General features: G+C 49.7%; 1 protein-coding gene across 4 annotated transcripts in view; it reads left to right on the forward strand.

The window, feature by feature from the left end:
- Nucleotides 1-1,813: 1,813 nt before the first annotated feature.
- The window catches only part of CADM3 (cell adhesion molecule 3), a 107,944-nt gene continuing 94,589 nt past the window's right edge, over nt 1,814-15,168 (forward strand). For 2 of the 4 annotated variants that reach the window (XM_083477825.1, XM_083477827.1), the window contains exon 1: nt 1,819-2,260. In XM_083477825.1, coding sequence (XP_083333951.1) covers nt 2,179-2,260 — 82 coding nt within the window. In that variant the 5' untranslated portion in view covers nt 1,819-2,178. Of the gene's footprint in view, nt 2,261-15,168 lie in introns of all 4 variants that reach the window. The other 2 variants (XM_083477828.1, XM_083477826.1) reach the window with 2 other exon arrangements.

A 15,168-nucleotide genomic window follows, 5' to 3' on the forward strand; every position in this document is an offset into this window, starting at 1 on the left:
GCAAAGATGGTGGTGAATAATATCCGTTATGCATTCTGAGCTGGTTGTTGTTAGTATTCATCCTTGTTTATCTTTTGGCCTGACTCTTTAGGACCGGGTTGGGGGGCGGCGTCCTCTTAATGGATGCCTGAACTGAACCCACGTCTATCTTCTTCCACAAGCCCTGTATTCAGCCCTGTATAGGGAAGTTTTTAATATTGGATGTTTTACTGTGTTTGATGTTTTAATTTGCTGGAAGCCGCCCAGAGTGGCTGGGGCAACCTAGGAAGATGGGCAGCATACAAACAAACAAACAAACAAACAATAAACTAATAATTAGTCAAAGCAGTAGTAGTAGAATTATTATACAGCTCAGTGGAAGCTCCCGAACTCTTAAGTATATAGTAGAGGCACCTCATTCCTGATTTTTGCATAGCCCTGCCCTGATTGCTATTTCTTGGCCTGCATCTCCAGTGTAGGAGAAGGATGGAACTGGAACACACTTAGAAAAACTGCAAGCTGCCTTATACTGAGCCAAACCACCGGTCCAATTGAGTTCAACATTGTCTACATTGATGAGCAGCAGCTGTTCAGAGTTTCAGACTGATGTCTTTCCCCTCCAACCCTACTACCTCTGATGTATGCCATGTACCCACACAGTGGGAGCTTACTTTTCAGCAAACACACTTAGGGTCAGGCTGTACGGTGTTCAAGGGCTGAATCCAGTCCTCTCAACCCAATTCCAGACTGACCCCATGTGAGTCCAGCTGCAGCTAATCTGGCAACAAGCCCTACTTGACTCTTCGTTTTGACACCTGGGACAAATAACCTCCTTGCCCTAAGGCAAGCCCGGCCCTGCTCCTGAAGGCAATGTTTTCTGCACCTGGGAATGGGGGACCTGTGGTCAGTCAGATCCTGCTAAACTCCAACTCCCAGCAGCCCCAGCCAGCATGGCCAATGGTCAGGGATGATGGGAACTGTAGTCCAACACACACACCCTCCCTCAGCTTGGCTCCAAATTAGTGGGTTCAATCAGGCCACACGTCGCACCTTCCAGCCTGGAGAGGGTCGGATCCAGGGTGCCAACCTGAATAAAATATTGGGGGGGAGAGAGATAAACCCACCCAGCATAATCGATTACATGGCACGGTGCACGCACTCACACTATCAACTTTGGGGGGCCGGGCCCCCTCACATATTTTATTGGGGGGGCGAAGACCCCTCGGCCCCTAGGAGTTGGCTCCTATGGTCAGATCTAAGTGGCTTTGTTTGTCCTTTGCCATCAAGGTGGCTAGCCGCCCAGCGGTCAGGACAAGAGCTCCTCTCGGCCCCCCCCTTTTTTTGGAGGACGGGGAGGGCTGCTCTTCCAATATCCAACCCTGGGGGGGATCAGCAGCAGCAGCAGCAGCCCCGGTATCAGCAACAGCATTCCACTCCCTCGGGGGAACGGAGCCATCTGGACTGCACCAACTCTGCTCTAAAAGGGGGGAGCGGGAGCGGGGAGGACAACAAGAGAGAATGTGGGTACCCAGCTAGACCTGCCTGCAGGGAGGAAGCTCTGAAACTGGGAGGGGTGGAACCGGTGCAAAACATTGCAAGCTCCTGACCCCTCTCTCCAGTTCCATTCCAAGCCCCCCCAACCCCCCTAAATTTGTACTGGTATAGGGGGTGGGGTAAGGGAGGGGAGGCTGGCGTCTCTCTTCTCCCCTCTCCTTTTTCCTACCTCTCCTCTCCTCTCTCTCCCTCCCGTCTTTCCTCGTCCTCCCCCCTCCTCCGAGGCCGAATGGTCTCGCCCTGGTGCTCTATTTAATCCCAGCTACTGCCGCATCCCTTCTCTCCCTCTTTAGTCAATACAGCAGCATCTATTTTGCCTGGCCCCTCGCTCGCCCGCCCGCCCGCCCGCCCGCCCGCCCGCCCGCCTCTCTCCGCGCCTGGGGTTTGTGCCACTGCGGTTTGGATCCAGAGAGAGAGCGAGACAGAGGGATCCACCGGGGAGAATTAAAGAGGCAGCGCGCCAGCGTTGATTTCCCCCCTTTTTCCCCCAGTGGGGAGGGGGAAGGACTTTAAGTTTGCTAGAAACCCAGGAAGAGGACGATTTCCCCTCCTCTCCCCCTTCGCCTTCCTGCCTTCCTCCTCTTCCCTCTTCCTCCCCCTCCCTCCCCCCGAAGGCAACCACCGGGACCCCCCACCCTCCCCAAGATGCTCTCTCCGGCTTGCAACGTCTTAATCCTCCTGGGGTCTTTCCTGATCGCCGCCAGCCAAGGGAACCTGTCTCACGATCGTGAGTTTCTGCCTAGCAAGAGGCATCCTTTTTATTTTAAAAGGGGTGGGGAGAGAGAGAGCGGATTGAGGATGTGGTGGTGGGCGATAAGGCATCGATGTGTATTATTGTGTTGGATATACATATATATATATTTAAGGCGCGGGGAGAGAAACAAAGGATGGTCCGGGATGGCAAGGGTTAAATAGCCAAGAGGGTCTTTGGGGATCGCGTTCCGTGGCTCGGGGCTGCGGTGGGAACCTATAGATGCGCATCATATGTGCGGGATATTTTTATTTATTTATCGCGAAAGCGCCGCACCGTCCGTTGTGGCTTGTGGGGCTGCGGGATGTTTATTTTTTCTGTCACGGTGGGTTTCCGCGTTTAAGTCAATCGGGGCTGCCGGTTTTCGCTATCCCACAAAAGACGGTCCCTCATCCTTTTCTGGGAGCTTGCGATAAAATGGGCCAGTCTCCCGACTCCAGTGTGCCAAAATGTGCCAATCGCCTGGCTCTTTCGAGAGGAGGGGTGCCCCCCCTCAAATGCAACCTGCCTGATTTCCTTCCTCCCTCCCTCTGTAAAAGGGATATTCTCGCACCATAAAAGCCAATCTCCTGGGATGAACGGATGGCCCGTTTAATAGGCGGCCCACCTGTTTTAAAAGGGCGTTGGAAGGGATGTCCCCATCCTTGTCCAATAACGGGGCAAGGCGGTTGGCCGGGACACCCTGGAAGCCAAAGGGGTCCCTACTCTGTTTTTCGAGGGTTGGGGGGAGAGAGAGAAGGGTGGCTGGGCGCTGGGTGGGGAATAAGAGGGGATGGCAGCCGCCCAGACTGCTGTGTTGATGTGTCTGGGGTGGGGTGGCAAAGCTGCAGGAACGCTGCCAGATCTAATGTATGCAAACACACCCACATTGGGAGTGAGCGGGCGCTTAAGAGCGGGGAGGGGCAGGTGGGTGGCGGAAGAAAGGAGGCGATGCTGGGTGGGTGGGTACTTCGCCTTGCCAGCAACATCAACAAGCCGAGTGGGGCTGGCTGCCTGGCTGGCTAGGGACGCTGCCGCAGCAACAGACGCAAGGCTGGCAAGGCGAGGGGCAGAGGGCGATGGCACCGGCTCCGCTAGCCGCCTCTTGCCAAGGCGGCGTGGGCTTGGCACCCGGCAGGGCCGCCTGCAGGTCGCGTCGCTGGCTTTGTTTGGGTGGGCGAGCAGCAGATTCTTGTACAAGGAGGTGGCTGGGCCAATTTCTCCATCATTTTTTTTTTTTTAATCACAACAACTACTCTGCCCCCTCCTTGAAGTCTGGCCGCAGTGGCGTCCAAGGAGTTGGAAGCTCGGATGTTGCAGTGACAGGGGACAGTAGGGCGGGGGGACCGGCCTGGGAGGGGCCAGGCAATAATAAATAAGAGCACATGGCTTCCATCCCACCCAGGCATCGATCGCGCCCGCCGCTGCTTCGCATCATCCGTGCATCTGGCAAAGTAGAGCGTTGCCTTTGGAAGCTCCCGGAAAGGCCGTCGGTCTTGACTGGGCGGGGGCGGGAGCGCGGGGCGCTAACAAGGGCGTCTATCTATTGTCTTGTTGCCGTTCTGGGCAAAGGCAACGATGGCATGTTGCAAAAGTAGGAGTAGACATTAATGACCATAACAGTGGGACGTAGGAGTCTCCTTGCAAAGGTGCATATGGCTTCAGTTGGGCGGTTTGTTGTTTTGTAACATTACAAGCATTTTTTAAGAAAAACAACAACACACACACAAATACACTGGCAGTGAAGGCCGAGGCAGAACAGTACGGAAGGTTGGAGGAAAGAAATAATATTCCACATTCCAACAACTACGCAGCTGGAGAGGAGAAGAGAACTGAACTTCCCCTGTTGGATTCTGAGCTGCCTGCACAAAGATGAAGAGCTATTTCTGCAGGTTCTTTGCTGGCTGTGTGGGTCGGATGGTGGGGGATGAAGTGTTCGAGGGGGTGGTCTTTAGGAGGGGCTGCCAGATGCATACCCACACCCCAGAAATGGGAGAGGAGAAGGTGCTTCATTTGTGGTGCTGCTGTGCTGAGCAGAGGGTGTTGCGGTTATGTAGGTCAGAGAGGGAGGGCCTCCCCCCCCCCCACTGAGTACATCCTTAATAGCTCCCTACTGGATTGGACTGTGGGGGTGGGTGGGGGGGCGTTAGGTTGCTAAAAGCGGGAGCATCTGGCCAGCCTGCACTCTGGGACTGCAGAAGAGAACAGCCTGTTTCTGCCGTTGACTGATTTAGGTGCTGCAGAGTGCCCGTTTGATGCCAACCGTCCCCTTCTCTCTCCAGCTGGTTGGGATGGATTGCCATCCATCATTTGCCCAGCAGTATGCTAGAAATGCTGATGGCCTTCAAAAATCCATTTTTTAAGGGAGGGGTGTCATGTTTGATGGGGCAGCTAGCAAGCCTACAATGTCCTCTTTGGGATGCAGTCCAAGATTTCCTGGCAGTGCGGGGCTCTTAGAATTGTTCCTTGTTTTTGCTTCCCCCACCCTCCTCCCAAGTACCTAATAAGAGCCCTGCTGGATTGGACCCAAGGCCTATCTAGTCCTGCAAACTATTGACCCACAGTAGCCTATCAGATCCCTCTGAGATGCCTACCACCAGCCTTCTCCTGCTGTTCTTCCCCAGGGACTGATCTTCAGAGGCAACACTGCCTCTGGTCCTGGAGACAGGACACTGCCCCACCATGGCTAGTAGCCACTGGGAGCCTTACCCTCCATGCATCCATGCATCTAATCATCTCTTAAAGCCACCCAGGCCTGTTGTGGCCGTTGCCACATCTTGTTGCAGAAAGCTCCATAGTTGGTCATAACTAGCTGCCTGCCTGCTAGCCCATCTTTAAGCATTCTTGGCCTGCCAGCATAGGAAGCTGCTTTATAGAATCATAGAATTGTAGAGTTGGAAGGAACCCCGAGAGTCATCTAGTCCAACCTCCTGCAATGCAGGTAGCTTTTGCCCAACATGGGGCTCAAACCCACAACCCTGAGAATAAGAGTCTCGTGCTCTACTGACTGAGCTATCCAGGAAGCTAATGAATCAGACCACTGGCCCATCTTGTTTAAGATTGTCAGGACAGACCGCTGTGAATGCAGCTGAGTCCACTTTGCTGAATTAGGTTTGCGCAACAGGGAACCGACCCAACACAGAACACAGGGGTGGCCCACCAGGAGCTGAATAAAACTGTTCTGAGAAGCTAGTCTGGGACAAGGAAAGGGTGTGTGAGAGAGGAACATCTGGCAAGAATCAATGTGTTGCTGGTCATGGGTGGGTTCCTTTTTATGCATAGGACATGGGAGTATAGGAAGCTGCCTTACAGAGTCAAGCCACTGACTTGGTAGCTCCGTATTGTCTACATCAGGGTTTCTCAAAAAATGGATCTCCAGCTGTTTTGGGACCACAACTCCCACCATCCCTAGCTAGCAGGACCAGTGGTCAGGGATGATGGGAACTGTAGCCCCAAAACACCTGGAGACCCGAGTTTGGTCTACACTGACAGGCTGTAGCTCTCCAGGATTTCAGACTAGGGGACTTTCCCAAGAGCCCTACCTGTAGAATGGCATGGATTGAACTCAGGGCCTTCTGTGTGCAAGGCACATGCCCTCCTACTGAGCTGCAGCCCTCAAGACTTGCTCTCACGTCACACAGAGAGGTTGCAAGTGGAGGTGGGGGATCTAACGCCAGTGTTAGAATCTGTCACCTGACATGATTGACTCATGGTGCTTTATGGCAAGGGCTGCCCTCCCAATGTGGTTAGACTCCAACTCCCATCATCCATAGTGGCTGAGGCTGATGGGAGCTGGAGTCCACACATGAAGGGCGACAGGTTCCCTGCCCCTGATACAGAGGAAAGGATGGGTAGAAAATAATAATATTATGATCACAGGTAGTTATCTGGGCACATGTTGTTATTGCATTCAAAAATATACAGTGATGGTAAGGTAAAGGTACCCCTGTCCGTATGGGCCAGTCGTGTCCGACTCTAGGGTTGTGCGCCCATCTCACTTAAGAGGCCGGGGGCCAGCGCTGTCCGCAGACACTTCCGGGTCACGTGGCCAGCGTGACAAGCTGCATCTGGCGAGCCAGCGCAGCACACAAAAACGCCGTTTACCTTCCCGCTAGTAAGCGGTCCCTATTTATCTACTTGCACCCGGGAGTGCTTTCGAACTGCTAGGTTGGCAGGCGCTGGGACCGAGCAACAGGAGCGCACCCCGCTGCGGGGATTTGAACTGCCGACCTGACGATCGGCAAGTCCTAGGCGCTGAGGTTTTACCCACAGCGCCACCCGCGTCCCTCACAGTGATGGTATCAGTTCTTTAATCCTCGCTGTTTTGGAACATGCAGAATGTATAACGTGGCCGTTGGGAATTTTGTGTTGCATATATATGTGGAAGTCTGAGGGCTGCATTTGAACAGAGTAGACCCACTGAAATGAGTGGAGCCATGTTAATCATTTCCATTATTTTCAATAGGTCTATTCTGAGTAGGAGTACCACTTAATCCACTGCAGGGCAAGGGGCATGAAAGTGCAGTGCACAAAATGTAGGTTGACCCAATAATTTTAATACTACCTTCAATATGATCTATACATGCCTACTCACAAGTAAGCCATGCTGGGTCCAGTGGGACTTAATTCCTAAACTAAGTGGGTATTGTTTTATAGCTTTAACATATTTAAAGCAGTTGACTAAAGGAGAATGAAATATTTGCCCAAGTACATGTCAATCACCCCAGTTTCTTTTTCCTCATTAGTGGGAATACTAGGAAGTGGGCTCAGGGACATTCCTTACTGGATTGGTTTGGTTAAACGCTACCGGTGCATGAAATGCATTTATATAAAATCATAGAACTGTAGAGTTGGAAGGGATCTAGTCCAACCGCACAAATGTTACTGGTTATTCAGAACAGATCCCCCTTTGTCATTCCTTCCCAGCATGTTGCTCTTAGCAGTCATAGAACGAGCAGAAGTTAAACAGACCTGGCTGTAACAGAATGTCACCTGTTGATTTTCCGCCTGTTGTGCAGTTATTGTTTCCCGTCATCTAAGCTGAGGGAGCTTGGGACTGGAAGACAACTTGGCAACATCACTTGTTTAATTTCTACACATAGGAAAGTTGTTTCTGCCTTTTCAGTCTAACCTACCTCACAGGGTTGTTGGGGGAGGACCACGTGAACCAACCTGAGCACCTTGGAGGAAAGGTGAACTTAAATGCCTTAGAGCTCTGGAATCCATCTTTCATCAAGGCCACTGGGCTTAGCTCTGGTCTTAAGCACAGACAAAGGCGGACTGATGGGTTGGGCCAAAGATCTTTCTAGCCGAGTCTCCTGTTTATCCCCCGTGGCCAGTCAGATGCCTCTGGCAACCCCCCAGGGAAGACACAATAGCAACCTGCCTCCCTTTCTGTAACACAGCGGATAGAGCTGGGCAAATCCATCAATTTTGGTTTTTCATTTTGCTGCAGTTCAGTCATTTCCACATCGGGTTGTGATTTTTTTTTCTTTAAAAAAGTTGTGAAAATTTAGCATTTTGGTGTGAATTTCTCCTAAGATACACACTTATTTATTTATTTATTGGTATGCGATTTTGCCTAATATATACAGTTTTTGCAAAGCATGTTTCCCCCTAATATAAAACATTTCATTGCTATTGTCTTCATTAATATATGCACTGTAATGCACACGTTGCTTTTGCACTTAGCCATAGAACAACACTGCAATATTTGCAGAAGCACAAATTTCAGAGGGCGCCTGGGTTTTGGTCCTCATTATCCTTTTGGGAAGTGAAAAATGAGGCAGGATTGACTTCAACTGCCAATGGAATTGAATTTTCCCCTCGTTGCTGTTTGGGGTGGAAGAGCCTGGTGCTCTCCAGGAGTGGTTGGACTGCAAGTCCCATCATCCCTGGTCAGAATGGCCAGTGGCCAGGCATCATGGTAACTGGAGTCCAACCGCACCCTGAGGCCATCAGATTGCCTCTCCTGTTCCACATAGCTTTTCCAGGCTAGATGGAAGGGTCTAGACTTCTGTCAAGCGGTGCCTCTCCCCACCCTCTGTAGCCATTCTGTACTGTTGGAATGTTCCAGCAAGTTCCTCTTGGCACGTCTCCAAAAGCCTTCAGGGGGAAAAAACCCAAAAAACCTAGAACAAAACATCTAAACCACAGAGGCAGAAAACAAAGCACTGGAGCCAATGGGATTCTGAAGGGCTCTTGTCCTTTCTGTGGGAGAAAGAACAAGGTCACATTCAGTCTGTATTGATTCTAGGAGAAGGATCTGAAACGAGGGAGAGAATAGCGGCGACATGGGCTTGTTTCTTGGCTAGGTGCTGAGGTCGAGGGCAATTGTGGATGAGACAGGCCTAGGATAGCTCTGCCCTCCAAAAGTGGGCTGCCTCTTCCACCTCTATATCTTTGTGCTGGGGCCATGCTTTTTAAATCAGTCTGCAGTGAATGCTAATTTATGGGGGGGGGGCGCGCGGATGTCCCAACCCCTTTCCTGTTTTGTTGATGATTCCTGCTTCTGCACCGTTTTTTATTTGGAGGGGTGCGTACATCTTCCAGGCAGTGTGATTCCAGCCAATCAGGGATCACAGTGTGATTCCAGCCAATTGGGGGCCATGCAGACTGCTGCTTCCATACCATTTTACTTGGAGGTGTGTGTACATCTTCCAAGGTTTGTGATTCCAGCCAATCAAGGATCGCAGTGTGATTTCAGCCAATCAGGGGCAACACCAACTGCTGCTTCCTCACCATTTTATTTTGAGGGGTGTGTGCATCTTCCAGGAAGTGTGATTCCAGCCAATCAGAGATTGCAGTGTGATTTCAGCCAATCAGGGGCCACACCAACTGCTGCTTCCTCACCATTTTATTTGGAGGGGGCGTGTGCATCTTCCAGGCAGTGTGGTTCCAGCCAATCAGGGATCGCAGTGTGATCTCAGCCAATCAGGGGTCACATGGACAGCACCTGTGCTCTGCAATGCCCTGCTTACTGACACCAGGCAGCCCCGCCCCCAAATTGTTTTAGAAAAGTTTTCAGGAGGTGGCATTTTCAACAAGCCTGTCCAGAGGACACACAATTTAGCTGCCTTGATTTGTTTCAAAGTTTTTATTGATGCTGCTGCTGTACTCAATGATGGTGGTTTTTATGCAGATTTATTTTTAATTGGTTTGTGGGGGTTTGTTTCCAGCCATGGTAGATTGTATCTAATTAAGCTCAGAGTAGATTGATTGAAAATGGTGGGCTGAAGTTGGCCAACTTTGTGAAAGACAATGAGTGCGCTTGGAGCAGGACTAACATTCAGTATATTTCACAGACCGCTTCGAGACCAAGTGGATCAAGCTATTCGCAAATATTCAAAATAAAATAAAATGATGCGGGACTACCAGTTGACTTTGGCTATGTGATGAAGTCACATAGCCAGTTGAGAGAGAGAGAGAGAGAGGAAGTGGTTCTTCCTGGGTTAACACTGCCCTTGCTCTGAATGGGCCAGTGCTTACTCCTTTCCACAGCATCCCTTGAAAAATTGCTGAACGGGGGTTACTTTTCATGGCATATATAGCCCAGCTCTTGTCTCATCTCCACTGTCAGGTATGGATAAAGGCTGTGGACTTAGCAGCGAAGAGGTGCTTTCAGGACATCTCTTTTACTCTCTGTCAGGCTTGCTTATCGGGCTTCCGATGACTCCTTATTTGCCTCCCAACCCATATCGCTCCATTTGTCTCTCTCTCTTTGCTCCTTCTCTTGATCCATCTGCCTTTCCCATTAAGTCAGTACAGAGAGTGCCTCAATTAAGACAAGCTACCCAAGTTGCAAGAGGAGCAGCAGAAGGCTGTAAAGGGAGCCCAGAGGAAGGAGCAGCCAAGTTTTCCTTTTGCCAACGCCTGTGCCGCTAGGGCTCCAATCCCGGGCTGCTCCTGGCCCCTTCCCAGTACAGTATTTAGCTTCCTTCCTTCCTTCCAGTTTCTAGACCTTTAAGTACTTCAGAAAGCAGACCCCTCCTCCTTCCCCTTTCAGGGGTCAACTTTGAGAAGTCGGCCATACTTGCTGGGAGTTGTAGTTCAGCAATGCCTGGCGGGCTGAAGATTCCCTGTACCTGATTTAGAACACAGAACCATAGGAGCTGGAAGAGGACCTCAAGTCATCTAGTCTAAGCGCCTGCAATGCGGGAATCGCAGCACATTCCAAAACATGTAAAACCAATCACATATCCTTGCAGTTCCAAATTTCAAGGGAGCTGCAGCCAGTATCTATCAGCCATCAGGTACAATCTTTAAATCCCCCACTCCCAAAAGGCAATACATTTGCTCTATTGATTGTCCAAAAATGGGTATCTGAAGCCCCTACTCCTTGCAATGCCCTATCCCTGCTGATGGGCCTGAGCAAACATGCCCCTTTCTTCCTGCTGCAAATGTAGCTGGAATTTGTGCATCTTGCAGCGGCCAAATTGCTTATGAACTCCACCCTTCCGGCACTTCAATATTCAGCGTGGTTTAGCAGGTGGGTTTGAAAACGGTCGGCTACTCTGTTACCCACTTAACCCTCCAGACAGAAGAGTGTTTTTCAGCAACTGTGTGACAATGTCAAGCCGCACACCACACAACAAGCCAACCTTTAATGAAACGATGCAGAGCAAATATCACTGGGATCAAGGAATCTGCAACGACAGCCCTCTCTTCTACCAGGCTTTCCACTCCCTGCCTTTCCACAAACCATTGCAAAGCAAAGTTGCTGTTTGGCAGTGACAGTCCGGCTCGGAGCCTGCCGGTTCTGAATGTCTGGGAGTGGTGACATTTCTTAATGTCTACCCGGGCACTGAGGTCCAGCGCCGAGGGCCTTCTGGCGGTTCCCTCCCTGCGAGAAGCCAAGTTACAGGAAACCAGGCAGAGGGCCTTCTTGGTAGTGGCGCCCGCCCTGTGGAACGCCCTCCCACCAGATATCAAAGAGAACTACAACTACCAGACTTTTAGAAGACTTCTGAAGGCAGCCCTGTTTAGGGAAGCTTTTAATCTTTGATGCATTACTGTATTCTAATATTTTGTTGGAAGCTGCCCAGAGTGGCTGGGGAAGCCCAGCCAGATGGGCGGGGTATAAATTATTATTATTATTATTTTATTTTATTTTATTTTATTTTATTATTATTTATTATTCAGACGGTCTTGCTCTCTTTTTAAAAATTACCTCCAAATTCCAAGTGAGAAAATAGGAAGAGAATCCCTGCTGGATCAGGCCAAAGGGGCCCATCTAGCCCAGCACCCTGTTCTCACAGTGGCCAACCAGATGCCTATTTGAGAAGCCCACAAGCGGGACCAGGGTGCAACAACAACTCTCCCCTCCTGCAGTTTCCAGCAAGTGCATACCAGAGCATACCCTCCAACATTTCTCCAATGAAAACAGGAATGTCCTATTCCATAATAACAATAGTAGTAGTAGTGGTAGTAGTAGTAATTTTATTATTTATGCCCCGTCCACCTGACTGGGTTGCCCCAGCCACTCTGGGTGGCTTCCAACATATATAAAAACATAATTAAACATTATTATAATTTTTTTAAAAAAAACCCTTCCCTATACAGGGCTGCCTTCAGATGTCTTCTAAAGGTTGTTTAGAAGTTACTCATCTCCTTAGCTCAGGAGTCGCATAACCACATACTCTCCAACTTTTATTTCTCTGATTAAAATAGGGACGTGCTAAGTAAAAGCCAGATATTCCAGGATCAAATTGGGAGGGCTGCTGTAAATCTGAGACTGTCCCTGGAAAACAGGGGCCCTTGGAGGATCTGTTCAGATGCCTGCTGTCTTCAACCATAGACATTGTGACGTGTGCAGAAGCGTTAGGACAAACCAAAGAAAGTCCTTCTTCACACAGTTAAACTATGGGACGTGGTCCCACAAGGTGTGCCGATGGCAGCTCATTTGGAGGATTCAACCAATTCATGGAGAATGAGGCTATGAGGCTCTACCTTCACTGTTAGAGGCAGCATGGCTCTGAATATCTCTTGCTGGGAATTATGGGGAGAGTTACTGTTGGGCTTAGGCCCTGTTTGTGGGCTTCCCATTGGGGCCTGTACTTGGCCACTGCGAGAGCAGGATGTTGGACCAGACGGGCCTTCAGACTGATCCATCAGCCAGGTCCTCCTTACATTCTTACAGACCCTGATAGACGGCCACCCAACCTCTGCTTATAAACCTCCACTGAAGGAGAGTCCAGCACCTTTTGAGGGAGTCTGTTCCACTGCCCAGCAGCAATCTAAACATGATCTCTTAACAGCGGTGCTGTGTGAAGGGGCACAGTCCTCTGAGAGAGGAAAACACTGCCCAATTCCCCTTTAAATGCAGACCTGTGACTTAGACTTCATTACCATAAGGCGGAGAGAGGGCAGTGGATTAAATCAAGACTTTGAATTCCCAGGTACACCCCTCCTCTCCCCATCATGACCCCCTGCTGGCTAATGTATTTTCTGCTCTTGATGAGATTTAAGCTGTCAGTTTTGCAAAGCGGAATGGGCAAAGGAGATGAGGTGAGGGGGGCGGGCAGCTCCCTCGCCGGCCCCTAAACCCACGTTCCTCCAGGGGCATCAGGCAAGCGAAGGAGAGAGAGAGAGAGAGAGAGAGGACTGTGAGCTGTATGGCTGGATCTCTACGGGTTTTTCAGTTTAGAGAGAAGGCAGGTCAGAGGAGACCTGGTCGAGCTGTGTAAAATGGCATGGAGGAAAACGAACAGGGGGAAGTTCCTCCTGCTTTCTTTCGTCATGCTAGAACTTGGGGCCATCCAAAGAAGCTGAACGTTTGAAGATTCAGGACTGAGGGAGGAGAATTTTCTTCACACGTTGCAAAGAGGAAACTGTACAGTTTGTTCCCACGAGGTGTAAAGGGACCCCTGACCGTTAGGTCCAGTCGTGGCTGACTCTGGGGCCAAGGCGCTCATCTTGCTTTATTGGCCGAGGGAGCCAGCGTACAGCTTCCGGGTCATGTGGCCAGCCTGTGAACCAGAGCAGCACACGGAAACGGTGTTTACCTTCCTGCCAGAGAAGTACCTATTTATCTACTTGCACTTTGAGGTGCTTTCGAACTGCTAGGTTGACAGGAGCAGGGACCGAGCAACGGGAGCTCACCCCGTCGTGGGGATTTGAACCACCGACCTTTTGATCGGCAAGTCCTAGGCTCTGTGGTTTAACCCACAGTGCCACCCGCATCCCTAGTGATGGCTTTAAAAGGGGGCTGTGCCAATTTGTTGGAGGTCTGGGCCATCAATGGGTACTAGCCACAGGATGGCTACATTTTAATTGAGCTGTTGGAGGAAATATGCATCTAAATACAGTGGTACCTCAGGTTAAGAACTTAATTTGTTTTGGAGGTCTGTTCTTAACCTGAAACTGTTCTTAACCTGATGTAACACTTTAGCTAATGGGGCTTCCTGCTGCCACCATGCTGCCGCCACGCAATTTCTGTTCTCATCCTGAAGTGAAGTTCTTAACCTGAGGTACTATTTCTGGATTAGCAGAGTCTGTAACCTGAAGCGTCTGTAACCTGAAGTGTCTGTAACCTGAGGTTCCACTGTACCAGTATTTGGTTAGCCAGATTGATTCATATGTTGTCAGTGGATTCTTGTTGTTGTCTTGTTGGACTGTGTATGTAATAAAGGGGAACCATACTGGGGTGAAGGCATCTTTTTCTATTTGTCCCCAGGTCAGTTTCAGTTTATTGGTTAGTTTTTTCTAATAAGGCTGTTTCCCATACTATTTGATACCCTTGGTCCATGCTTACTCCTGACAGGTCTCTCCAGTGTCTGGCTATGATGCTTCTGGCTGCTGAGAGTAGGTGGGTTGTGAGCTCTCAAAAACAATTTTCACTACAGCCAATCAAAGACAAGCAACCACACCCTAGGCTACCTCCAGCCTCTCTCGCCACCCAAGAAATACAACCAGTGAATAGTAAGAGAACCCACACAAATGATGCTGACACAAAACCCCACACATACACTAAGTAGAAGAATAGAAGCATTGCCACCCGATTCCACTCACCATTCCCTCTCCCCATTTTCTTCCTAACCTAACACTGTGTGTAACACTGATGCCTCACAACAAAAGAAACTGATCTGTAGAAAACACACCATGAAAAGGGAGACAATGCACGTCTTTTTGTAAACTAAGAAATATTTAATAAAAATATATTTTTAAAAATAAAAAATAAAAATAAACAGCAGAATCTGGGAATCTTAAGTGGGGAGAGTGGTTTTGCACTCAGGCTACTCTTGTGGGCTTCCCATGGGCATCTGGCTGACTTATGCAAGAGCGGTGGGCTGGATTAGCTGGGCAGTGCTATTAGGTTCTTCTACCTTCCAGAGCTTCTTCCATTTTGTGGGAAGGATTTCAGACCCTCCAAGTGCCCCTATTTTCCAGGGACAGTCCTGGATTTACAGCAGACGTCGTGATTTCTGATCTGATCCCAGAATGTCCGGCTTTTCCTTAGGACATGCCTATTTTCGTTGGAGAAAAGTTGGAAGGTGTGGAGTTATCCGACCCCCAAGCCATAATGTTTAATGTTTTATTAGGTTTTTATATATGTTGGAAGCCGCCCAGAGTGGCTGAGGAAACCCAGTCAGGTGGACAGGGTATAGATGATGATGATGATGATTGAATAGGATGTCCCTATTTTCATTGGAGAAATGTTGGAGGGTATGGGATTTTCATTGCCCAAATGTTGATTTTTATCTTTGTATGGAATGAGTTACATTTATAATGTTCCCTTCCTCTAAGAAGAACAGAGTGGGTTTTAAGCCTCACAACAACCTTGTGTGGTAGGTTAATTGGAGACCAGTGGTTCAGTCCGGCAGCTTGTTGCGTCTCTGAATGGAGTTGGATCAGGTTCAGAGACCTTCTGTTTGCGTGTGATTAATTATTGTTATTTAGGAAGATCC

This window comes from Podarcis liolepis (genome assembly GCF_965112155.1).
Source record: "Podarcis liolepis genome assembly, chromosome: 15".
Taxonomy (NCBI): domain Eukaryota; kingdom Metazoa; phylum Chordata; class Lepidosauria; order Squamata; family Lacertidae; genus Podarcis; species Podarcis liolepis.